This window comes from Thunnus thynnus, chromosome 3, assembly GCF_963924715.1.
Source record: "Thunnus thynnus chromosome 3, fThuThy2.1, whole genome shotgun sequence".
Taxonomy (NCBI): Eukaryota; Metazoa; Chordata; class Actinopteri; order Scombriformes; family Scombridae; genus Thunnus; species Thunnus thynnus.
The window spans coordinates 6910837-6938451 of record NC_089519.1 but is presented as its reverse complement, the minus strand read 5'-3'; the positions used below and the strand labels follow the sequence as shown (position 1 = coordinate 6938451).

Genomic DNA, 27615 nt, shown 5'->3' with positions numbered 1-27615 from the left:
AGTGGCATCTAGCGGCATGAATTTGGCACAAACAGAATATAATATTCATAAGTATGTTTTAATCAGTGTATAATCACCTGAAAATAAGGATCATTGTGCTTTTATTACCTTAGAATGAACCCTTTATAGCTACATAGGGAGTGGGTCTCCTTCCGCAGTAGCCCGGAACGGACAAACCAAACACTGGCTCTAGAGAGGGCCTTTTGCACAAATTTTGTGGCCACCATAAGTTCTCCTACACGCTTGGAGGGGGGATTCAGTTGGTTGCAATCTGCAACCTCACCACTAGATGACTAAATTCTACACACTGGTCCTTTAAAACTGAAATAATGTTGTTGTTATTCTATAGATAATGACACTCAGTGGCTGAAATTGTCAAAAGTGACAAAATTATGTGTAGACGCTCTGAAGAATCAACATACAGTATTTCATCAGAATCTGCTACTCAGGGAGGGGATCTTCATCTTAAATCAACTGCACATACCTCAGTTTCTTTCTCCATCTTTGTCTTGTTTTCAAGGTGCGTGTGGATCTGATTGAAGCAGAGCATGTGTGCAGTTCAGCCTCTAAGCGTGGAAAGTATCGTCAGGAGGTTGAAGTTTGGCCCAAAACAACACGGTCTGTACCCTTTATCATTATTCCCATGAAGGCAGGAGAATACCCAATTGAAGTCAAAGCAGCTGTTAAATACTCACATCTCAGTGATGGAATCAAGAAGATGCTGCGGGTGGTGGTAAGAGGCTTTCAACCAGTTACAATCAGTTTGTTCAGTTGCCCTATTTAGCCACTTGATTGAGATCAAAGTTATGTTACTTATTGTCATTAAAGGGAAACACTCATCTTTTGGGGCTTAACTTTGATGCATGTTTAGAAGACTCTTGTTTTCTGTATATCAGTCTTTTTAAATGCAATTGAAAATAAGAAAAACAGACTAAGAAAGATAGAACAATATTTGAACAAGGAAGCCAGATTCTATTTTCCTACACACGAGCCTATAAAGTTTACTCAAAAATATTTTCTCTGATGTTTGTCTTGTCGTTTTTCCAGCCTGAAGGCGAATTGGTTAAATCTACAGAAAGTATAACTCTGGACCCTAAAGGTTTGTGTGATGAGTTTACCCATTAAATGGCTGCAGTATAGGAGCAACAAAGTAATTTAGTAATATCATGTTTTCTTCACTTGGTAATTAATCCTCCATCTTGACCATGGTGCGTCCCTTTAGGTGGTGAACAAAAAGAAACTATCAAGAGCTATATACCTCAGAAGGATATGGTTCCAGACACACCTACTAGCACACAGATCTCTGTGACAGGTGAGATATAATGTTGTATGGGCAAACAAAAAACTGCACTGGTGTAAACTGTTACTGTTGTTGCTTCTCATTGGCAATGACTTCACTGGTTGTGCGGGACCTTTACATGTTTGTTTGGTTGTTTCTTCCAGTTGATCTATAATGTTATGGTTTCTGTGTGTGTGTGTGCATGCAGGGAGAGAGCAAGTAAGTGAACTGGTGAAGAATGCCATTAGTGGGATGTCAATGGGTAGTCTGATTGTCCAGCCCTCAGGCTGTGGAGAGCAGAACATGGCCGGCATGACCCTGCCTGTCATTGCAACCACATATTTGGACAAAACCAACCAGTGGGAAACCATTGGCCTTCAGAAACGTGGCGAAGCTCTGCAACACATCAAAACCGGTAGGCACACATAGATACAACAATTAGCACAAAAACCCCTATGTGTCAGATTTTTAAATTTCTGACTTTGGCAGAAGTGATATCAAAAAAGACAGTGGTAGACAGCAATGCATGCTGCTCCTGCCCCACAGATCCTGGCCAGGAACATTCAGAATATGAGTTGAATACAACACAGACTATAGCAGTTTTCACTAGGGGGATTGTCTTACTTTTTTACAAAAACAACAATGCCATCAAAATTATTTGAAAGATACTATAAATTGAAGAAAAAAAATGACCATATACACTCTAAACGGGGATCACACTTTAACAAGACTTCTCAAATTGTCATACATTGGATAAGATTAATTGACTGGAAGTCAGTGAAAAGGTTGTGGGTTTTGTTTGTGTCCAGGCTACCGGAAGCAGCTGACTTACCGTAAGACGGATGGTTCTTTTGCTATTTGGCGCGATAGCGATAGTACCACGTGGTGAGGCATCAAAACATTCATAAACACATATGTAAATGTTTGCTCATCCTCCTTAACTGAGATTCCAACTTTGTGAGGATGGGTGTATCTCATGTGAAAATAAATTTAACTAAACTTTTACACTCTCTCCTCTCCTCTCTAAGGCTGACAGCATATGTTGCCAAGGTTTTTGCCATGGCCAGCAGTCTGGTGGTAGTGAAAAGAAATGATGTCTGTGACGCTGTCAAGTTTCTAATTCTCAATGCACAACAACCTGATGGCCTGTTTAAAGAAGTTGGACAAGTGTATGATGCAAAGATGACTGTGCGTGCAATGATTTAAGTTACATCAGTCTTCAATTGATGCTATAAAATAGCTACACAATCACATCACTATGATCTTACAGTATATGAACAAAGAGATGTTTATGCTGTTGATATTGATGATGGTTCTGACAACTGTGTGTCTGTGTGTGTAGGGTGATGTGAGTGGCACAGATTCAGATGCCTCCATGACGGCCTTCTGCCTCATTGCTATGCAGGAGTCACGCACACTATGTGCTTCCACAGTGAATGTGAGTACCTCACCTGCAAACATCTTTTTCCCTCACCAGTTTTATTTTTTCATTCACTGACTCCAAATTAATGATGAGCGAAATCAAGCTTTCTGCAGTCACTGAATGTCGCAGTTCGCTTTCAATGATGGCTCAGACGACGAGAAACTTCAGCGTGGTGATTTTTTATTCACACCAAGTTCCCAAACAAGAATGGCAAAAATATTTACAGTGCAGAAGTGGAAAAAAAACCCAACAACAAAAAAAAGTATTTACAAGACAGGTTTCACACTGGCGGCTCGTCACCCATGTTGTTACTTGGCCAAGACCAAAAACCCAACAACCCTAAATGAGCAGAGCTCCCTTTATATATTCTTAGCCCCTCCCCTGGGCAAACCAATTAACAAATTATAGCGTCCTACAGTCAAATTTGACAACACAACAAACATATATTCAAAAATCAATGATATACTTCGCATAAAGGAAAAATGGCACTAATCGCCCTCTATACAGCTATGGCCATATACCCCCAAACCAGAATAAATCATAAAATATCAGTCCATTCAATGTTGGTGGTATGGTCCACGGTCACATGACCCTCTTAAGCGCGCCACCAAGCGCTATTTATGGTGTGTTCAGGGAGTGCCTCAGTTTGGCTCATGCCTGGAGGCAATCAAGGGGCAGCAGCAGCAGTTAAGTGTGTATGTGTGTGTGTGTCGCGTCAGCGCCGAGTGTGCACCCTCGAACGCCTAGCGTGAAGAAAAGAGTTCGGACAGTGGGGAAAGGTTTGTGGAAGTGCAGGACCGCGGGACACAAGTGCGGGACACAGTTTTAACCGGAGCATGGCTCCGCAGGAACAGTGCAAGCGCTGCGCGCTGTGCGCTCCCGGCACCGGCGCTCTCTCTTACGGCCAAGAGAGAGAGAAACGCACGCCGGTTAGGGCATGACGGAGCGTTCACGGGCGCCCCGTCACACTTAACCACCATTAAGCAATTGACCGCTAGCTAATCCCTGCTCCCCTAGTTACTGTTGCTAAGCCTGTCAAGCTTTCCATTCTTGCATGGCACATATGTGGTTTACAATACTCAGTGTAGCACAAATTTTAATCATGTTTCCAGAAAATTGGCTAAAGAAAATGAGAATGCATGCCTTAATGCATGTTTTCATCAACTACTGTTGACTTCAAATGTTAGGAATCGGGCACATCAAGATACAAAGTTACTGGTGCTAATTCTCCAGTTTGGTGCTATGACACCATTGCAGAAGATGAGGGTGCAACAAGCTGACGTAACTGAAAGAACGCTAGTCAAACCTCAAACAATGGAAAACCATGTGGAAATGTGATGGAAATAAAGCATTTATATTTGTCTCATGTATTAATCTGGGGAACGGTATAGTCTCCTCATCTGTCTACATGGTATTTGTAGTTTCTTTAATGAAGCAGAAGCTTAAATGACATTTAAGTCACATGCTTCAGGTTTCTATTGTACTTTGTTGCATTTTGATTTTATCAATATACGATCTTTTCCACCTCAGCCAAATGTAAAAACTCTTTTTCAAAATTTCAGGGTTTTTTATGCACAAATTGAAAATGTACAACAGGTGGATAATGCACTTAATGGTAACAGTGACAGATTGAAAATTTGCAGAAAGTTTTAAATATGAGACAGAGGTAGATAAAAGCAGGCAAAAGCATTTCTAGCCAGTGACCATCAGTTTTGCAAGCTAGCAAATTTATCAGCTGAGGCAAAGTAGATAATTAATCTAACGTTTGCTGTAGAGCTAGTTAGTCCAAGTTTCATAAAGTTGCTTTCAAACGAACAACATTGATATTCAGTGTTTTGAGTCGGCAGGGCAGAATGCAGCCACAATGGCTCCCAGCTGCCTCCGATCCTTCCAACCTGTAGGCTACACCACAGGCTACTAATATCAACCAAGTGTATAGGTGTACCATTCAGGAAACTCTGATGCCAGTAAAATCAACTCCTGTATTGTTTCCCAATGCTCTTCCTTAACTGTGGTTTCTGTGATTGCTATGGTCACATGGCAAACCATGGCAGCAAGTTGGAAAAGCTGAACCATAATGAACTCTAACTCTGTAGAAGAATAGGTACTCTAATAGAATAGGTACCCAGCAGTTAAAAAGTAACTACAGTTTAAGTTCTTTATAAGTACCTAAGTTGTTGCCCCCTTATTCCATAGCATCACATCTTGTTCCCCTGTACCTACGTATATGTATTGGTATGCACTGTACTGGTACACCATTAGTAAAAAAGATTACACTGTAACTACGGAGTAATTAAGCTGTACGTTGTGGGCTGTAATTTAAAGCGTCACCAAAGTTACCAAAGATCTGTGCACATTCAAAAGAGCGGCAGCTGCCCTTCCTCTCCTTGTCGCTCCAGCCTTGGCGGCACAGCAGCCATCACTTTTACACTGAAATCAAAGGAGGCGGCAGCAACAACTACTTGCTATCTGAAGGCACCTTTAAAAAAAATAGTAAAATCAGACTTATTTTGTTGCAACATAACTGTGTAACAGTGTTTCACTTTTAACAGGACTAGAGAAATTCCTTTGTGGATACGGAATAACTTGTGTTTGTTGTGTAAAATATTCTGGGGTTGCTGGAATGTGACTAGCGTTAGCCTAACATCATGTTTCCAGGTTTGAATTAGTTAATTATGTGCTCTTTGGCCTTAAAAGTAAGTATCTGTTGCCACTGTAGATAGTACTGTAGACAGACATGCAAACAATTGCAACTTACAATAGAGCAGATAAACACACACTCCTCATTCTTTTTCTCTTGTGTTTATGCATAACATCACTACCCCACACCCCAACAGTAACCAACTCAGTAACTAGGCTCAGTATGGCTCATAAGGCAAAGAAGATGGTAAGAGAGGGAACAATCCAGACTTGTCTCAGGTTCAAATACTGCTCTAACATACAGAGTGGATATTGAAAATGAATGAGTTGTTGTCTTCTCCCCCATTTTAAAGCCTTTTGTGTTCATTTTTACTGTCTGCCTGTTCTCCCATTCTCTTCTTCCTCCTTCCTTCATCTTCTCCTACTGTCCAGAGTCTGCCAGGCAGTAAAGACAGAGCTGTTGCCTACCTGGAAAGGCGTCTGCCTCGCCTCACCAACCCATATGCTGTTGCCATGACATCATATGCCCTGGCCAATGAAGGCAAACTGAACCGGCAGATCCTCTACTCCTTTGTTTCTCCAGGTGTTGTCACACAACAATATTGTTAATCATATTCAGAAACAGCATCTATAGATGGACATTGACATGGCCAAAATAATCTGATGATTTTACTTTATCACAGACACAGGAATATCAGTATCAGTGAATACATTAGACAATAAAAACTGCAGTAGAGAAATACCAACAATATATCTGAGCTAATTAAGAAACAATATCTCATTTACATGGATTGTCCACCAGAACAAATGTTATTTTTCAACATTGTTCAAGACATTCAAAAGCAGTGGTGGAAGAAGTATTCAGATCCTAGAAATACTGTTGTCTAAAAATACTCCATTACATGTAATAGTCCTGAGTTAAAAATTTTATTTAAGTAAAAGTACAGAAGTATTATCAGCTAAATACACTCCAACTATCAAAAGTAAAAGTATCCATAATGCAGACTGGCTTCTTTTAGAGTGTTATATTTTATTGGTAGCCTATATTATACTGTTTGTTTTTATCACTAACAAATACATGTAAGAACATTTTAATGTTGTAGTTTATCTCATCATAGATTAATAGTCATAGTACTGTATCATATTACATAAGTGTCATCATAAAATCATATGTTTCTTTATGATAATAATAATAGTAATAAACTTTATTTCATAGCACCTTTCACACAAAGTGCATACCAAATTTTAAACAGAAAAGAGCAGACAACTGAAACAACAGTTAGAATATCAAAATATAATATCTTATGTGAAATCTTAATCTAAAAGCAGCCAGTAACTATTAGAGGCAAATAATTGTAGTGAAGTAAAAATAATAATAATAATTCAATAATAAAAACAACAACATTAAGTAGAAATACATAGTAGCATAAAATGGAAATATTCAAGTAAAGTACAAGTACCTCAAATGTGTATTTATAGACAATACTTGAGTAAATGTACTTAGTTACAATCCGCCACTGTTCAAAAGTGTGCTGCTAGTTATGAATACAAGAATTTTGAAATTTTAATCAATCTTTATCAGAAATGTTTGGTTATGTTAGGTGTTAATGTTAAAAGACGAATATCTGATATTTTAACTTTCAAATATCAATGTCAGTACTGGCCTCATCAGTCAGATTTTTTATTTAATTTTTCACAGATTACGTTAGACATTTTAAGATTAGGGATTGGGAATTTAATAGTCGATTAAGCTTTTCACAGATACAGCATAACAATAAAAAATATTTGTCTGTGTCTCCTTTAGATTTATCCCACTGGCCTGTTCCCAAGGGACGTGAGTACACCCTAGAAGCCACAGCTTATGCCCTTCTGGCTTTGGTCAAGGCCAAGGTGAGTACGTCCCAGTTATGTGTGTTTCACCAGAACGTCATGTTACAGAAAACATACAAGAGAGTCATTATTCTTATTGGCTCACTTAAAGGGCAGATGGTTGGTGAAGAGAGTCATTTCCGTGACTGGAAACCAAAGTCAGTGAAATATGTCTCTCAGTAATGTCAAATGTAAAAATGAAGCAGATATTGTGTTTTATTGTGATTGATTGATTCTATCAGACAAGTTTCGAGTCTCAGCAAGATGACTGTGTCATAATAATAGGAGAAATTGATTTGGTAATCTAACAATCTATGGTAGGCTTTAGAAACTGACAGGAAATAATTTAAAGTATAACCATAACAGAATTAAGATTTAAAAAATCAAATACACAGCCAATCAAACAGATTTCAACCCTTTTCTTGCCTTCTGTTAATAAAGGCCTTTGAGGATGCCAGACCTGTTGTGAGATGGTTCAACAAACAGCAGAGAGTGGATGGAAACTATGGATCAACTCAGGTAACACAGACATCTCTGTCAATCTTGATACTGTACATTCATATACCACTATTTGTGCATCAACTGCATTTTTGTTAAGTTCTTTTGCCCCCCACCCACTCTTTTTCCCTCCAGGCTACCATAATAGTGTATCAGGCCATAACTGAGTACTGGGCAAATGCACAAGAACCACAGTATAATCTGAATGTCGACATCCTAGTGCCAGGCAAGCCAAAGCCTGACCAGTTCAACTTCAACAAGGAGAACCACTATGCCACCAGAACATCTAAAGTGAGACACACACTCATCATGCACAAACACACATATCATACCATCATGCATTCTGCTCTTTGCGTGTTTCCCCCGCTGACCCGTGCGTGTGTTTGTGTCTTTATTTAAATCACAACAGTTCAATGGTATAAACCAAAATGTTAAAGTGACTGCTGTGGGCACCGGAGAAGCAACGCTGAGAGTAAGTAAAAAACAATATTTTTGTTCGGATCATCTGTTGTGTATCGATGTGTCCCTTTGGAATTCCAGATTATTTAATTTCATTTATCACAATGAATGCAATATTAAAATGCACTTTTGTCTATGTGACAGATGGTGTCACTGTATTACGCTCTGCCTAAAGAAAAGGAGAGTGACTGTCAACAGTTTAACCTGTCTGTGCAGCTCGTCCCAGGTAATTCTGTCTCTGCCACTTTATATATTAGTCTTTATTTGTTGCTTTTTGTGTTCCTTACGTTTTTTTCTTTAATGAGAAAAACTATATAAAATACTAATAAAGTAAATACTACATCTACTGTTTGCTCCTCCAGAGAAAATGGAAGATGATGAGAAGATATATAAGCTGAAAATAGAAGTTTTGTGAGTACAATCAAGACGTAACACTGACTTGTGTTTCAGCAACATGGCTTTATACAGAACATTTTCTAACAAGCTATGGTCCTTCATTATTTCACTTCTTCCCTGCTCTTTCTGTTGCTCTCCTTTGTCGCTCACCCGCCAGAAGCTGTGTCAGAAATTGCCTTTTTATCTAGTTTTGAACCAGTTTTATGCCATATATATTTTAATATACTTTTAGTTATTGTAGAATATCTACCCCCTGAAGACAGAACTTTGAAAAAAGGATCAGCTGGTGACAGCTTTATCTCAATCATCACCACCCAGGCAAAGCATATCTCCCATATGCAGTCCTCCAGCCTTATCGCCCAGGCGGCTCGATCGCTCTCCTCACTGATGTCACAACTGATCTCGGCCTCTACTACCACCCTTCCTTAGCTGCCTTAAATGCACACTGGCACTGCCCACCCAGAGGGTCCTGCAGCCGAAGCGGGTGGCCATTCCTCCGAATGAGAGCTGGTTCCGGGGGCACATATCTGGTTGAGGAGGAGCCTTGGCTGCTGTTTTTTCCAAACAGTTTATGCCGCTCTGTGGACATAGGCGAGTTCAACGCTTTTGAGGCGTACATGACTAATCCTTTTTACTTTGTGTTCATTTACCGCCCACCTGGCCCAATTAATGGCTTCCTAATTGAATTTGCTGTTAGTTAGTTGTTATCTTCTGTGGTTGTTAGACTTGCCAAAGTTCTCATAGTCAGTGATTTCAATTTTCATGTTGATGATGCATCAGATAAATTTGCCGCTGAATTCTTAAGCACAATGCAGTTTTTAAAATTAATGCAACATGTATCAGGGCCAACCCACAATCATGGTCACACTCTTGATTTGGTTTTTATCTTGGGTCTGAATCTTAATAGCATATGCATTGATGACTTTTTTGTGTCCGACCACAAATGTATTATTTTTGATATTGTTTTCAATGCTGACACCCAATCCATCAAATGCACAACCCATTCTCACACTCTCAACAGCCATTCTGCAGACAAATTTGCCTCTGTCTTTGCAGATCTCAGTAAGGATATGGTTTTGCCTGCTCAGACCAACGATTTAGTCTGCTCCTTTAATAACCTGTTTGTCAACCCTAGATGTTGTTGCTCCACTTAAAAACAAAACAATTACATATACAGCTAACTCATCCCCTTGGATGAATGACAACATACGCTGTCTTAAAACAGAGTGCAGAAAGGTTGAGTAGAGGTGGAAAAACACTATACTTGAGGCTCATTTTATTCACATGACAGAACTACTTTCATCTTTTAATAAGAAGGTGAAAGAGGCAAGTACTGCTTATTTTTCTAATCTAATTGATTGCAACAAAAATAATCCCAGAGCTTTATTTAACGCTATCAATAGATTAATGAACCCTGCCCCTCCACCTGTCTTTTCAAATACTGACTGTGAAATGTTTTTATCTTTTTTTGTAGACAAGGTCACCGATATAAGGTCAATATTGCCTTCTCATACCACTAAGAAGGCTGTCAAGCTCATGCTTCATTATTGTGCAAGTTTAGCCCAATATCATTGGAAGATCTCATAGCCATTGTCTCCCAAACGTGCCCCTATTCTAGCTCTCTTGATATTGTTCCAACTTTTCGTTTTAAAGATTTTCTTTCTTCATTAGGACCATACTTACTTTCCATTGTAAATAGCTCTCTTAGCTCTGGCTGTGTGCCTGATTATTTTAAGCATGCAATTGTTCAGTCACTCTTAAAAAAGCCAAGCCTCGACCCATTGCTGCCCAATAACTACAGACAGAAATCCAAACTTCCTTTTATTTCCAAGGTCTTGGAGAAAGTAGTGTATAAACAACTTATACAGGTCCTGGAAGACAATGAAAAAGTACAGCAGTGTATCGGCCCATTAGCAGTAAATGTTAAGCAAGCCTAAAAAAACTTTGAGGATTGGAACACTTTCTGTCACATAAAGAAAGTGTTCCAATCCTGTTTCTTCCATCTAAGAAACATTGCAAAAATAAAAGCCATATTATCCTATCAAGATCTGGAAAAAAATAATTCATGCTTTTGTGTCCTCCCGTCTTGATTATTGTAATGCACTGTTCACAACCCTGAGTCGCTCTTCTGTGTCTCGGCTCCAGTTGGTCCAAAATGCGGCTGCCAGACTGCTAACTAATACACAACCTAGGGCACACATCACACTAGTGTTGGTTAACCTACATTGGTTACAAATAGAATGCAGAATTGATTTTAAAATTCTTTTAATTACATATAAAGCACTACACAGGCTGGCCCCACTTTATATCTCTGAATTATTGTGTCCCCAGGCCACAGTGAGATCACTGAGGTCTACTTGCCAATGCCCTCTGGCTGTCCTGAAAGCTAGGCTGAAGACCAAGGGTGACCATGCTTTTGCAGTTATGGCCTCCACCCTCTGGAACCATCTTCCCCTAGTGATAAAAAACGCTGAGTCAGTAGTTTTAAGAAGCTCTTAAAAACTCACCTGTTTCATAAGCACTTTATCTCGTAATGTGTGATTGCTCTCTGTGTTGCTGTCATTGTTTTTATTGTTAGGGCCTGAGCCCAAAGGGCGAAGACCCTATTGTTTTTCGTGTGTTTGTTTCTTTCTTATTATTCTTTCTTTATTAACACGCCACTTCAACCCTAAATTTGACCCCCTAAACATGCTCAAAAAATCACCAAATTTGGCACGCACATCAGGTCTGGTGAAATATTTGATAAAATGTAAAAATTAAGCCCCAAAGTGCCAAAATGTGCTCGAGAGCGCCACCTATGTATCTAAAACGGCCGCCACGGCTCGTAGGAATGTCGTAGAGAGATCAAACCAAAACTCAATTATTCGTCTCATCAAGCCCTACAAATCATACACTGACACCCCTGACCTAAATCCAACAGGAAGTCTGCAATCTCAATTTCAAAGTACAACTTTGTGCCAATTTTGGACCTTGAATAAACGCTATCTCCTCCTAGGGCGTTAATGGTATCGGCTTCAAACTTCAATACATGACTTATCACATTGTGCTGAACAAAAGTCATTAAAAACTTTGTAATAACTCAAACGGTTTAGATCTAGTAAGCCCTGAAAGTTGGAGTGCGACATCACACCTTACAATGTAAACCAATGGGAAGGCAATCTCTGGGCATGGACTTTGTGCCAAACTGGGGCATCTTACGTCTAAACTATAAGTCTGACCACTTTCAAACCTGTATCAATGGATTTGTGACGAAAATTCCTACAAAAAATGTGATTTTTATGTAGGATTTGGCCATATTCATGGGATTTATGAGGATATTTCACAAGAAGAGTACTCTGAAATCCTTCTCTCCAGCTGAGAGGGAGAGAGAGAGAGAGAGAATGGGAGGGGGGGGATGGGTAAAGTAAGACCTGTCAGCCCAAGTCTGAAAACATCTACATGCCTGTGACAGAAGGCCTTGGACTGCGCCACATTCCAGTTACTTAATGTTTCTACACATCTGACAGCAGTGTTCAATCCTTACTTTTTTTTCAAGGAGTACATGTGCTCCTAAATGAAAAAAATTAGGAGCACACATATAACTTTAGAAGCACACTGAAAAATGTTCAAGTAACAGTTTCTTAAAGAAAACAATTACATACATATTTACAATTTACCACATACATATTTAAACTGTGTGTGTGTGTGTGTGTGTGTGTGTATGTAAATCACAATTTATGTTGTTTTTAGGGGTGCTCGATTATGGCAAAAATCATAATCACAATTATTTTTGTTCAATATTGAGATCATGATTATTTAACATAATTACTTTTTCATTTTTGCCAGTTGCCCGATGTTGATATATGCACATATTTTTTCCACTTGGCTGAGGAGACTATTACACATGCAATCATATATTGTACCAATGATCAAGAAAGACTATAGCCTATATGAGCGAAGAACTTTAATGCTGAGCTACTGAACTCCAGTCTTCCTAAGTTCTTCCTTCATATCTTTTCTTTCTTGATCATAGTATAATCTATGCTTGCATGCATAATAGCCTCCTCAGCCAGCTGGTAAAAATATGTGCATATATCGGCATCGGCAATCGGCCACAATGAGTTGGAAACATCAGCATATCGGATATCGGCAAAAATCCAGTGTTGTGCATCCCTAGTTAAAAGTCTTTACATTCCTAAAAATAGACTTGATGAAAATTAGGAAATTAAATTGTTTTACACACAACTCATCAAGGGTTTACAATTTACTAATTGAAATTCAAGTGAATGGGCACAAAACTTGCATGATTTTTATGACACAGGTGTGAGCAAGGCAGCCATGTCTCACCCTGCAGAAAATTCTCATCCTCACACCGTTGAGATTTGATGTTTCACCATGACAGAGGAAGTTGCTATAACTTTATTGTAAATGCTCCAATCTGCACCAAACTTAACATGTTTAATAAGACTCTCGGCCTGAACACGTGTACATGACAATATTCCATCAGTGACGCAAACTGGCTGAATAGCGCCCCCTACGAAATTTCAGTAAAGCAGCCCCAACAGTGGGCAAAACAGTGGACAAGGGAAGCAATGTTTATCTCCTTCTTGCACTGTCTGAAAACAGCCTGGGTCTGAAGACATCTACATGCCTGTCACAGAAGCCCTTCGATTGCGCCGCGGCCCGACGTGTGCAAGGGCGCGAAGGCCAGTTCAACGCTGCTTGCAGCTTTAATTGTATCTGACTTCCGCGTAGTTTTTATGGTTTATTGTTTTTATATTGATATTACGTGTTGTTAAACTTTTTTTTTTTCTTTTTATTCTATTTTATTTTTCTCTCAATTGTTTGCATTGTACAGCACCTTGTAACTCTGATTTTGAAAGGCACTTCATGAAAAAAGTTTACTTACACTCAGTTTTACCATAATTCTTAATTGCATGCAGGATGCAGAAGAAGGGCAAAATCAGCAATGATTTTTAATCGCCCTGCCCCTCGAGTCCCTGATTTATTTCTTCATTATCAACCCTCGCCTCACACTTTTCTTGCTTCTTTCTCCTAATTTAAAATGTTTTTTGAAACATCTGAAATCTTTAAAGATACAGACGTGGCCAAAATTATTGGTACCCTTTCATTTTATTAAAATAATGCACCACTCACCTTGAACAGTGTTTTGATTGAGATTGAGATTGAGAACTCAACAAATATAAATACAAATACTGGGCTCTCTGCACATCCCTACTATCACAGCATTTTGGGGTGAAACACACAGCCCAGTGTCGGAAAGCTGTATCTTAGTCGCAGGTCATGGGTCTTCCAGCAGGATAATGACTCCAAACATACATCCAAAAGCACCCAAGAGTGGATGAGAGGAAAATGTTGGACCGTTCTGAAGTGGCCTGCTATGAGTCCTGATCTTAATCCCATTGAACATCTGTGTAAAGAGCAAAAACTTGTAGTTGGGAGACGGCACCCATCAAACCTAAGAGAACTGGAGCAGTTTGCTCAAGAAGAGTGGGCTGAACTACTGGTGGTGAAATGCAGAAACCTTATACAGAGTTACAGAAAGCGCTTGACTGCAGTTTTTGCCTCCAAAGGCTGTGTTACAAAATATTAACTTAAGGGTACCAATATTTTTGGCCATGTCATTTTCATTTGTTTTATTGTATTAAATAATATGTTAAGTTGTAAATCAAAAGCAAAGTTTCAGTTATATTCAATGTGAAATAACGAATGATGGATACTATATACTCCTGTCAGTTTCACCTTAATACAGAGAAAAATAAGTTGGTTTTTTTTTAAGATGGAAGATACCAATATTTTCAGCCATGTCTGTATTTGATTTGATATTTGATTAAAAAAGCTTCCCTTCACTTTCTTTCGCTCCATCTTTTTTATTCTGTTTTTTAAAATATTCTGTCCATTTTCTGTGTTCAGCTTTAAGGACAAGGAGCGTGATGCAAAAATGTCAATCTTGGATATTGGCTTGCTAACTGGCTTCACCGTTAACACAAAAGACCTCGATTCAGTAAGAGTCTTTACAGATATGCACATACCCATATAGAGATGTGTTTTATGGTCTAGAAAGTTGTCTAATCATGTTTGTGTGTATGTTTGTGTGTGTAGTTGTCCAAAGGACATGCCCGCACTATTGCAAAATATGAGATGAATACGGTCCTGTCAGAAAGAGGCTCACTCATCATCTACCTGGACAAGGCAAGGCATCAGTATTACCTCCCTCTACCCCTTTTCTCTCTGCCTTGTTCTATTTATCTCTGTCTCACCTCTGTCTTACATCTCTCCATAGGTTTCTCGTGAACGTCCAGAGGAGATTGCTTTTAGGATTCATCAGAAGCTGAAAGTGGGCGTCTTACAACCAGCTGCTGTGTCTGTCTATGAATACTATGAACGTGAGTCTCAAAGACACTTATACTATATGCTGCCTCTGTGAGCTTCATGATTTTTCTTTGCTGCTGATAAATGTTCAGAGTAATTAACAGGATGAATAAGCAGACATTATTAGATTCCCAAAGTATCTTATGTTCATTTTGTGATGTACTGCAATCAGCACAAAATATTTAGGGCCTCAGCCCCAAAGGGCGAAGACCCTATTGTATTTCATGTGTTTGTTTCTTTCTTATTAGGGCCTGAGCCCCAAAGGGGCGAAGACCCTATTGTATTTTGTGTGTTGTTTCTTTCTTCTTCTTCTTCTTTCTGTATTATTACGCCACTTCAACCCTTAATTTGACCCCCTAAACATGCTCAAAAACTCACCAAATTTGGCACACACATCAGGTCTGGTGAAAAATTTGATAAAATGTAAAAATTATCCCCCAAAGTGCCACAAGGTGCTCTATGGCGCCACCTATGTATCTAATATGGCTGCCACAGCCCATAGGAATGTCGTAGAGAGATCCAACCAAAACTCAATTATTCCTCTCATCAAGACCTACAAATCATATGTAACACCCCTAACCTAAATCCAACAGGAAGTCCGCAATATACCCATCAAAGTACAACTTTGCGCCAATTTTGGACCCCCAAGAAACGCTATCTCCTCCTAGGGCGTTAATGGTATCAGCTTCAAACTTCAATACATGACTTATGACACTGTGCTGAACAAAAGTTGTTAAAAACTTTGTAATAACTCGGACGGTTCAGATATTGTAAGCCCTGAAAGTTGTAGTGCCACATCACACCTAACAATGTAAACCAATGGGGTGGCAATCTCTAGGCATGGACTTTGTGTCAAACAAATGGTTCTGATGTCTAAACTATAAGTCCAAGCACCATTGATATTTGATGCTTCGCCATGACAGAGGAAGTTGCTATAACTTTATTGTACATGCTCCAGTCTGCACCAAACTTTACACGTTTGATAAGAGTCCTGGCCTGAACACGTCTACATGACAATATTCCATCAGTGATGCAAACTGGCTGAATAGCACCCCCTACAAAATTTCAGCAAAGCAGCCCCAGCAGCAGGCAAAACAGTGGACAAAGGAAGTGATGTTTATCTCCTTCTTGCATTGTCTGAAAACAGCCCGTAGATGTCTGAAGACAGCCCGTAGATGTCTGAAGACATCTACATGCCCGTGACAGAAGACCTTCGATTGCGTCGTGGCCCAACGTGCATAGAGGCGCGAGGGCCCGTTCATCGCTGCTTGCAGCTTTAATTTTTAAATATCTTTCTTTCTCATTGCAGAGACACGTTGTGTGAAATTCTACCATCCACAGAGGACAGCTGGCAAGCTTTTGAGGCTCTGCAAAAATACTGAATGCACATGTGCTGAAGGTAAGCAGGATGAAGTCTCACTGATGATCAAATCTGTCTACAGCAAGCATACCTAAGCAAACCATACACCTAAAATTCTTGTAAAAGAAACACATAAACACAACACGAACAATGTGCCTCAAAGAGGTAAAGCATATCTTGATCAGTGGTTTGGGGGTGATCATTCTACTTTGTCTGTAACCTGCAGCGATTTAGTATTGCACCTGAGTAAAGATGGAGGACTTGACGCCGACAGAAGATTAAACAACAGCCACACTAGCGACTCTAATGTCAGCTTGCTATCATGCTTAGTATAATGATGCTAATGTGGCAAGAGAATAGTATGTAGGGCACTAACCAGTGTAATCAAAGGAATCCAACTACGCCACCATGGAGGTTTTTCAGGGACAAATGTTACCTAAGACCAGTGCCAATAACCCAAAAAGGCAATCAGGTTCATTACACTAAGAAGCAAGAGACGTGATTCCAACCATCAATAATTCTTTATTTTAACATTAGCAAAAATGAGTAAAAAAAGAATAACTAGAAATGCATTTCCTGCGGAAAATGTGTGTGAATGCTGAAACTGAAAAGAATCACAAAGCATTGCTGAAAATACTAAACACTTGTTCAGGATCTCCATCTGTACAAATACAATTTGATTATCATGGCATGTTACATTTAAGAGATTTGGTAGTTAATAAGTAGTGTGGTGGTGTTTTATTTATGACCACAAGGTGGGACTATTGGTGCCATGATTCAGTATGTCGTGCAGATTCTCATGGAAAACCTGTGTACCAAGTTTCGTTTCATTAGCGCCCCCTTTTGGCAGAAACTTATGAAATGTTACACACTTCTGTAAGGTCACCTTGTGTACAACATCCCTAAATTTGGTCGCAATCTAGACTCAGTATTGAGGAGTTATTGACCATTAAGTGCATTAGGCCAGACCTTCAAAAGTTTGCTTACCAATAACAGACAAACTGTAAGTGGTATCTGAAAACAAATGAAGTTGTATTCGGGGTCCTCTAAACATGGTATGTACCAAGTTTCATGAAGATTGGATGAAATATGTGCCAACAGAAGCAAAACATATGTTTCTTGAAAAAAACAAAATGGCGGAATAAATTTATAGGCGCAAATGAGCGTGGCCTATATCAGTCTAATCAGCATCATCCAAGGAACATCCTGACCATATTTTTTTGATAGATCTTATCGTTCATGAGTTATTAGCCAAAACATAAAACATTTAATAACTGACCACATCGTGGCGCTATTGGTGGCGCCATGTTTTAATAGGTTAAGTATTTACAGATGGGACACCTGTACTTCAAAAATCAACGTTATACCACTTTTAGTTTTTGAGATATTAGCTTTCAAACGTTCCTCCCACTTTCCATTATAAATTTTAATATTAAAAAAAATTATATAGAATCATTGGATTATGATAGAAAGATGGAAAGTAATAGCTCACATGTCCTGAAAGAGCTGAACATTTTGATATTTGAATGGTTTCTATCGCTCAAAGTATAGAGGAGTTGAAAGCTTGCAAAAAACATTCGGAAGAATAAGAATAACTAGAAAATGCAATTTCTGTTGAAATTGTGTGTGATTGCTGAAAGCAAATTTAGATTGCATAACTGGAAGCTGAACACAATCGAAAAATCTACCAAGATTAAAATCAGCACTGGGTGGAACTGAACCTACACCCTCATGTTTGTAAGACAGCGATGCTATGGACTGAGCTAACATATCACACAGTAATGTCAGGCCAGATTCTGCTATTTAGTCTGTCAATTGCGTGAAATTGACAAAAAAGCAGTTCAGCTCAGTTCATTAAGCAGATTGACATCACCTGGACTCTTTCATCCTTCAACTCTACTGAGCTCTGCCCTAAGTGGGGCTCGAACTCACAACCTTTGGATCTAAAAGGAGTTGAGAAGTGACATGAGCTTAAACCACTGGACTACTCAGACTGGATCTGTAAGAGTGGAAAAGATGTATTTAACAAGGATAGCAATCCACACTTTAGGTAATAATGTTAAAGTGAGCTAGAGAGGAATTGACTTATGGTACATGATAGAGATGGAAAGCAACTTTGTACATGACAGCAATATTATGAGTGGCACTGCAGTGAGCAGGTATTGAACACACAACCTTGTCATCTAAAGGACAGTTGATTATGAGAGCAGTGTTCTAAACCACTGAGCCAACAGACATTCCTAGTAATGAGAGGAAAAAAATCTCCATTTTGATGATGAAAATGTATTTGTCTCAAACTAGAGCTTGAAGCCCAGAGATGTGTACATCATTAGTGAAAGCAAGACTAGTTTAACATGAGAATGAATGATATGTGTAAAAAGTGTTTGAAGGAAGAGAGAATCTGTAAGTTTAAGGAACTGCAGTGAAGGGAGACACACATCCTGCAGACTGTATTGCAGTCAATGAGAACATGACAGGGACTCTCTATCAATTAAGATTCAGATCTCAAAAACTATAAGTCCTATGTGAAATGTATTTACATTTTGAGAGAGAGGAGGCTTGTGGCAACATAATGAGGCAAGATATGTGCTTGAGGAGTTAAAATTGTGGGAGTGACAGCAGTTTAGAAAAACATTTCTGGTCTAAAATGATCTGTGCTCTCCACTGTGCCTGATCACATGACACACTGGTGAGACCTGCAAAAGTCTGAAACACCCCTGAATTTGGGCTTAAATTGCTGAAAAACTACAAAAGATATCACTAAACAATCTGATAACTTTGAAAGTTCAAAGTTTTGTGAACTTTTTAGAGTTTGAATGGCATCTGTACGATAAGGGACTTCCGAGCAGTTGAGTGTCAAAGTGACCAAGGTTCCAACTCAGTTGGACGGTTCGTCCCATAGACTGCCATTATAAATTTTAATGTTTTAAAAAATTATATAAAATCACTGAAACATGTTACATTTCAGAAAAATACAAGCACACATCTGATGAATGAGTTGCACAGATTGACAGTTGAATGGTTTTTATAGCACAAAGTATGTAGCAGTTGAAACGGGGCAAAAAACGTATGGAAGACGGAATAAGAATAAAGACTGAGAAGAAAAATGTGTGATTGCTGAAAGCAATCACACAAAAAGGGGGCAGGGGAATTATTCAGGGCTGAGGCTTACCAGTGGAGAGGGGGTAGGAGAGGTATCCAGAAGAGAGTCACCCCGAATCACACGTACACACACATCCACACAAACACACAATGGTGAAGGGTCAAACCCAGGGATGCTCAGATGAACACAGCAGACAGAAAAGGAGGAACCACCACCTATAATCACCAACCCTACCACCGTGGGCACTCAGCTTCTGAAAAATAAAAAGGAATACAAAATCAGTAAAGTATTCAACCAAACAAACAAACAAAAACACCATACAGTGGCCCTGATGTTGAAACGATTAACACTGGTTATCAACAGCTATAGAAAAAGGGCCTCCTGCCAGTGGTGTAACAAAACAAGAAAAAAAAGAAAAAGAAAATAATGAACAAACAAACAAAATCAAACTAAAGAAACACTCTCCAAAACAATATCAGTTGGTCAGATGATTGAACACCTAACCAGCAACTTAGGAACAAAATAAACACAACAAACTACACCAAACAATATTTATTGCAGACATAAAAAAAGCCCTGTATTTGCACAACGAAAAAAAATAAACAGAATAAACCACGAAAACAATATTATTTATGTGAAATCATTATGTAAGCTATAAAGTAGAGACAAATGAATGAACTGAACTAAACAAAACTGTGAATAAACAAACGATAACTACAAAAGAAAAGAAAAACCCCCTCTCACAATGCACACACACACTCACACACTTAAAATGGCTCAGCTAAAAGAATACTAGTCATGGTTCTACTGGCCCACAACGCTGCATGACCCGACCAAACAATTCTTAACAAAGACAATGATTGTTAACACCAATTATAGGCAAAGCAACAGCATTCTTGTGGCGTGGGCCAGAATTGCCGCAGCAGCTCCCAGGTGAAGCTGCTAAATGCTGACCAAGGCCCACAGTCCAATCAGGCAGCATATGCAAGCTCAGGGGAGGACAGAGTTTATGGTGCCTAAGCTGCCACTACACATGGGGACTGACAGCAGACAGTGAGAGGGTCACTTCTGAGGGAGGCGAGTCACCACGGAGGGATCTGCAGCAATTGCAGAAGGCCAGCGAGACGGGGCGTGCATTCAGCATCAGGGGAGTGCAGCGAAAACAACTACCTGCCTTTATAGGCTACCCACAGACAATGATTGACTATCGAGTAATCAAGAGACTAAAACACTACAGGCCTGCTTAAACCAGACAGGAATACATTTCCATTCTATTACACTAACATGGACTATGAAAGAGTTTTCAATCATTAAGGATACTTTAAAGTCTCATAGATTGACCTTATTGAAACATCAGCAAGCTTTGGACTTTTTGTTAGCTAAGTTTGGGGGTTTGTGTGCAATTTTACATTTGACTGGTGGTTCTTGTATGACTTTAAATACTATAAATTTGAATTTCACTTTGTTAGTAAAATTTGTTAGACACATTCTAAACCATTCCACGGCTAAAATGAGTAATTCTTTGTTTAGAAACAACATGTATATGCTAAATGTCACCACTCAGGGATTTTTGTTTTTGAAAGCAAATTATTTTATCGGCATATAAAATTGCCCCCCACCCCTCCGATCTTGTCAGGTGAGGGACAATGATATATTATGATGCAGTTTGTTGTAAGATTCCATGTTGGTTTTCCTCCTGCGCTCCCCAATTTTTTGAGTCACCAGCCACCACTGATTGGCACAGTGAAACAAACAGATCAGCCTGGAGCTCCATGGTTAAATAATGTGTTATTGATCAGAAGGAGGTCCAACTCTTTCCAATGAGTAATTGTGTTAAATAATCATGACCTCAATATTGACCAAAATAATCATGATTATGATTTTTGCCATAATCAAGCAGCCCTACCATATTCTGCTGCCATGTTTCAGTCAAGAATATAAAGTCTACACTTTCACTACAAAATAAGTCATTCAGGATAAATGACTTATTTCCAATAGACCGTGCATTGATCAGGACCATCATGGCAAGGAGAGGTGCAGGGCTGCCAGTGGAGGTTCCCAGTGCACACATCGCTTTTAAATATAGAGTGTGGATTCCCGAACAGATTAAAATTGTCAATAAAGCCGATATTGTGACTGAGGAGTCTGTTGAAACGCCCTGATCCACAGGCAAGTGTGATGATTGGACTAGAGATAAAAAAGTCATTCCACAGCTACTTAGGAATTTGAAACTAACTTGAAGAGGTCATTAAAATCCTTTTTGGTGAGCTCAGACTGCTGATGAGCAGTATCATTTGTCCCCACATGAACTATTACTTGTTTGGTCAAGGACGGGACTGAGTGCAGCAGCTCTGGGAGCCTATCCAGGATGTCATGGACTGTGGGTCCAGGAAAGCAGTGTATGGCTGTGTAGAAGAAACTGATGTTTCTGATAAAGAAGTTCCCAACTATTGTCCACACATATGCACATGTGCTTATTTAGGTCATCAGGTCATCAGTTGTGTATTTATTTTGTGCCCATTGTCTGTTTCCAGAGAACTGCAGTATGCAGAAGAAAGAAGGAATCACCAACCATCAGCGCACAGCTAAGTTATGTGAGACTACACCGACCAGCACAATTGATTTTGGTAAGAGAATGTAGATGGACTGCATTTGTGTTAGTGAAAGATTGAGGAAATAAGTAAGGGAGCACGTGAGCTAACATCTGCATCTTGTCTGTCCTCAGGGTACAAAGTGAGAGTGGAAGACTTTGAACACGTTGGGTCCACCGACATTTATACAATGCGGATACTGGAAGTCATCAAGGAAGGTGGGTATTTATCTGCTTTGAACCTTCAAAACGAAACAAAAGTGCCTGAAAATAGGTGACATTTTTTGCCACTACCTTAGATATTTTAGTTTGACATTTTGGGGAATATTTGGGAAATTACTTTCTTGCCAAGAGTGAGATTAGATGATTGATACCACTCTCAGGAAGCTACAGCCAGCAGCTGGATAGTTTAGCTTGCATTGGTAGGTAACTAGTGGAGACTGCAGGAAGTTACTGGTCCTGGTCAAGAAATAGTCTGGTATACAACCCCCCCATAAAATGATGAATCATTGCTTTTACACTTCAATTTTGGAACAGATTAAACAAATGAGATGCATGTTAATTAGAAATTTAGAGGTGCTAGTAGGCAGGTTTTGTTACCTTTGGACACAGCCAGGCTAGCCACTTACTTGGCTGGCTGCTGCTGTAGCTTCATATTCACCGTACATACTGTATATAATTGTGTTATCATTCTTCTTATCTGAGTCACCAGGAAGCGAATGTGCACATTTCTCAAAAATGTCAAACTGTTGCTTTAAGCATAATTCCACTTGGAAGATGTGAGAATACAATAGTTATGTTTCATACTGCACCTTTAGTTATGCATTTAATCCATAAGCATTTTCTTGCTCTTCTCCTGCATTGTAATTACAGGAAGTTCTGATGTGGATCCTGAGGGTAAGCTGCGCGCGTTCCTCAGTTATCCACATTGCAGAAAGGCTTTAGATCTGAAGCGTGACAAAACCTTCCTTATCATGGGCACATCCAAAGATATTTTCTATGATGACCAGGAGGAATCGTAAGTGTGTTCTTTGTGTGTGTGCACCCCCCTCATAACATCATCTCCAATAAACTGTTTCACCGCTTTCTATTACCAAAACATACACAAAATCAGGTTTGCCTGTCATGTGCAGCTTAGTTTGTTGCTATATTACCTTTTATGGAAGGGAGGGAGTCGTGCTTTTTCATCTGTTTATATTTCAATCCAAAAAGTTAAATCTAGAGCACTACAGGTAGCTGACCACATGAACATACAATGATTTTTACTTTGCTCTCCTCAGGTATCAGTATGTACTTGGTGAGAGAACCTGGATCGAGTACTGGCCTACGAACGCAGAGTGTCAAACTGCAGGATACAGACAGACCTGTTTGGGCATTGAGGAGATGATCGGTATTTTCGAAGACCATGGATGTCAGCAGAAGTGAAACTCAAGGAAATAAAATGTTCTTTTAAAATTAGCTGTTATTTGCATAAAACTTAAACTGCTACAAGATATGTGATGTAAAAGTTAAACTGTTATACTGTGTTGATTAAAATGTAATTGTCTTATTCCCATCGTCTGTGTTTTATATAGATTAGAAAATTACAGTATTGATTACTGTCAGGTTACTGTATAATAACCTTTGGTAAGTTCAACTGGAAGTTTAATTAATTCTGACTTTTTTTCCATGTAATAACGTAAAAAATGGTCCATCCCACATAGGATCACATGACACACAATAATACAACATATAAATAACTTTCTGCATTTGACATTCATGTTCCAAAGAAAAACAAATCATCGCTGCAAACAACATACTGTATATAGTCTGACAAACCACAGAAAAGAGTGGAAAAAGCTTCCCAAACAGGGAAAATACTCAGAAAACAGTACAGGAGAAAAAAAGTGAGAGAACTGGATATGCTCGGTATGTGCATGAATACAAGCACTAAATGGCATAAAGAACAGAAAAGGCATGAATCAGCAGATATTCTGGATTGCAACGCGTTTCAAGCTTGCTGTTCTTCCTCAGGCAGCATCGAGAGGTTTATGCTTATATGTCTCTAGAAATAGAGAAAAAGCAGGAAAATACTGTATATCATACAAAACAATAATGGGATGTTCACATTATTGATACAGAGAAGACAATATATGTAGGGGATGGAACATCCCAAAAACCTTGAAGTTGCTATACCCATGTTTCTTAAACCTCTTAATCATGTCTTTGGAGATAAACTCAGTTTGGTTGGAACATGATCACTTCAGGCTTAAGAATTGTCCCACTGGTAGATTGTCTTTGAGACTTTTAGGATGGTATGAAGAGCCCAGAAGACCCACAGCACCTCAACTGCTCAACTATCAATATGTAGTAGTTATTAAGTAAGTTTAAACTTTAAAGTTTAAACTTAAAATTCATTAATACTATTAATTAACACTTTACACTGTTACATAATAATTTCTACAAATTGTGATAGCTGAAAGGAAAACACCTGATAACGGCTCCAATGTTTTGTCATTTGATTATAGATCTATAGCAACGTCTGGCTGTCAAAGAATAAGACACAAATAGACAATTTAAACCTGTTAATTACTGAAAGAACAAAACCAACATAAATGAGCAATAAAAACAGCTGTAGCCTGCAGAATATATTTAAATGAAATATTTAGCTTGTGACAGTCTGACATTCTTTTCAGACTCAGGATGATTTTGTAGGAGACATGCAGCTGTGTGACATCATATTTCCTGAAGGAGCTGAGATGTACCTGAAATGGAAAAGAAGAAAGGAGAAGCTTTTTGGCTTATGAAGAAAAATAATAAAGTTACAAGAGTGTTTTTTTGTGATTGATTCATGATTCAGTATTCTTTAATTGTTGGGTACTCGACCCCCTGAAACTGGTCTGTGTTATGATTGACCACTACAGGGCTCCGCTCAGAGAGCACAGAGTCATCATTGTCGTTTAACTCCTTTACTTGCAGTGTAAGAGTGGTACAAGTAGTACAACTTAGTGGTGCAGATCATCATACAGTTTCTGAAATAAAGAACAAACAAATACACATAATGTCTCTGAGTTGTCACTGTTCATATTTGTTGTTACATGGCTAATGATGACCAGTACTAATTAAACATTTAAAGTCATCAAATGAGATCTAAATCCTCTCAGGGTGAATGTTAACCTAAACTGGGGCAGTAATCACTCTTGTTATAATAACAAAAACTGAAACCACATGAACTGTGTTCACAGTCATACAGCGAACTAACAAGGCTAACAAATTAGCTTAGCGCCTAGCAAGGCTAGTTTCCGAACATGCTAATTACTAAACAAATAATGAACACACTTAGCATAACCTAGACAATGCCATGTCATGAAATACAGAGAGAGTTATCATGCTACCTGCACCTTATAGCTGTGATATTGCAACTTACATCAACAGTGACTTCTGCACCGGGAAAGCCGGCAAACGAAGAAAGGAAGTGTAAATAGGAATCGTAATTTCAAAATAAAAGTCTCTAAATGTACAGAATTCCCAACAGCCGCCCCCACACTTGAGCAGCAAATGTGTAATAATGGAATTCTTCAAGTGTCTTTGATATCGTCCTTGAGAGCAGAGAGCTGGATTAGGCAAGCAACTGGTCTTGTATAGACTTTACCTTTCACCAGGACTTCTGTAGTTCTGATGCATCCGTCCTGACTGGTGACCGTCTTAATAATTCTCCCGATGGGCCATTGAGCTCTGGGAAGCGATGGATCCATAATCAGGACGACTGAGTCCACAGTCATGTTACTTGATGACCTCTGCCATTTCTGCCGTGCCTGAAGAGTAGGTAAGTAGCTCCGTATGTACTGGATCCAAAACTGGTCCACAAGAACCTGACAGTGGCGCCATCTTCGCCGCCCTATGCCCGACGGGACATAGGCCACTTGAGGCAGCACTGCATCACGCCGCCCCATGAGAAGGATGTTAGGCGTGATGGGGTCAGGGTCAGCGACATCAGCTGACACGTACCCTAGCGGTTTTGAGTTCAATATCCCCTCTACTTCCACTAAGGTTGTGTGTAGGACATCCTCTGAAACGGCCTGGCTCCCCACTGCAACTTGAAGACCAGCCTTGATGGAACGAACTTCCCTCTCCCATACTCCACCAAAGTGGGGAGCGTTTGGTGGGTTAAATCGGAAGCCGATCTGGTATTCTGTCAGCTGTTCTTTCAGTTGTGGTTCCATGGCTGCAAAAGCTTCACGGAGTTCCCGCTCAGCCCCACGGAGGTTTGTACCACAATCTGATAGTATCTCCTTTGGTCGGCCCCGTCTTGCGACGAACCGACGAAGAGCAAGGAGGAAGGCATCTGCATCCATAGAGTTGAGGAGCTCGGTGTGAATGGCGCGGGTCGTGAGGCACTTGAAGATAACCCCCCAGCGCTTCTCCGTACTCCTACGGACAGTTGAGTTGGTGATGTCTGACAGCCTGCCGTCCTCGCAAGATCCAATACTGCCTGCGTATCTCTGCATACACCCGCTCTGTGCCTGGGTGCAACAGACGTTCATCAATGTCTTTGATGAGGAGTTTTGTCGCAGGGTGCCTTGGGTCTAACACAATAGGGTGGATCTCTCCCATGCTTGAGTTCTGCAGTCTTCGTAGCCTCCCTCCCACTCGGAGTATGCAAGTGGAAGAATCCCACTCCGGAGCAAGGCTGGCTAGACGACTGTGGTTTGGCACAGGTTTCTGCGCTTTGAGGGCAGCAACTTCTTCTGGGAAGCTATGGGCTTGACACCCTCTAAACAAGAAGATCTCTGCATCTCGGTGACTAATGAGCTGACTGTTTGCTGGGCCCACTGCCGCCCCATGAGCACCCTGACATACCTGCTGAGCTGCCTCCACCAACTCCTTCCATGTACTGAATTGAGAGGCATCTGGGATGCTGATGTCGGGCTCTACGGTGGTAAAACAGCAGAAGGTGATGCCTTTCAGTTCTGATGAGCCCAATGCTGTTTCATGCTCAGGCTTCTTTGGCCAATGTTCAGCACTCTGCTTCAGGAATGGAGGCCCTTGACTCCAACGACTAGACTCTACCAGAGCCAGGAGGGGCTTACCCCTTGTTATGTTGTCAGTCGGATTATTCTGGGTGTCTACGTACCGCCAAGCCTGTCTGTCAGTCAGCCCCTGTATCTCTGACACTTGAGTTCCAACAAAAACTTTATATCGACAGGAGTCTAATTGGAGCCATTCCAATACCGTGGTGTAGTCAGACCACAGGGTTGTCTGTCAGATGGTGAGTGTCAACTCCAAGCGGGGCATAGACTGTTGTCTCTTAGGCGCAACTCTTGACCTAGCCATCACAAAGGAGGTGTGGATGACATCTCCTACAGGTACAGTGAGGTAGGCCACAGCCCCATATGCCCGTTCGGAGGGGTCACAAAAGATGTGGAGATCGTACTCTGGGTCTGCACCTTCCACAGAGACTGGTGAGTAGCAGCGGGGAATGGATATTCTGCTGAGGTTCTGCAGCTCTTTCTCCCAGGCCTCCCAGTCCTCCCAGTCATGGCGGAGGACTGTAGGAATATCAGGATCATCCCAGCCCCTCTGTTTGGACCAAAGCTGCTGGATAAGCACCTTGGCGCGTGTTGTGAATGGCACGATGAACCCCAAA

At 40.0% G+C, this 27615-nt stretch overlaps 1 protein-coding gene across 1 annotated transcript in view; it reads left to right on the top strand.

Annotated features, from left to right (window-relative positions):
- Positions 1 to 23539, top strand: part of LOC137176848 (complement C3-like) — a 47974-nt gene extending 24435 nt beyond the window's left edge. Inside the window, exons 22-43 of the mRNA XM_067582839.1 lie at positions 521 to 733; positions 1048 to 1099; positions 1223 to 1312; positions 1488 to 1694; positions 2089 to 2164; positions 2308 to 2467; positions 2622 to 2717; positions 5775 to 5925; positions 7147 to 7232; positions 7653 to 7730; positions 7845 to 8000; positions 8119 to 8181; positions 8313 to 8394; positions 8531 to 8579; positions 14478 to 14568; positions 14667 to 14756; positions 14848 to 14950; positions 16246 to 16335; positions 21934 to 22026; positions 22125 to 22208; positions 22863 to 23007; positions 23270 to 23539. Of these exons, the coding sequence (XP_067438940.1) occupies positions 521 to 733; positions 1048 to 1099; positions 1223 to 1312; positions 1488 to 1694; positions 2089 to 2164; positions 2308 to 2467; positions 2622 to 2717; positions 5775 to 5925; positions 7147 to 7232; positions 7653 to 7730; positions 7845 to 8000; positions 8119 to 8181; positions 8313 to 8394; positions 8531 to 8579; positions 14478 to 14568; positions 14667 to 14756; positions 14848 to 14950; positions 16246 to 16335; positions 21934 to 22026; positions 22125 to 22208; positions 22863 to 23007; positions 23270 to 23414 (2400 nt within the window). The 3' untranslated portion in view covers positions 23415 to 23539. The remainder of the gene's footprint in view (positions 1 to 520; positions 734 to 1047; positions 1100 to 1222; positions 1313 to 1487; positions 1695 to 2088; positions 2165 to 2307; positions 2468 to 2621; positions 2718 to 5774; positions 5926 to 7146; positions 7233 to 7652; positions 7731 to 7844; positions 8001 to 8118; positions 8182 to 8312; positions 8395 to 8530; positions 8580 to 14477; positions 14569 to 14666; positions 14757 to 14847; positions 14951 to 16245; positions 16336 to 21933; positions 22027 to 22124; positions 22209 to 22862; positions 23008 to 23269) is intronic.
- Positions 23540 to 27615: the final 4076 nt, after the last annotated feature.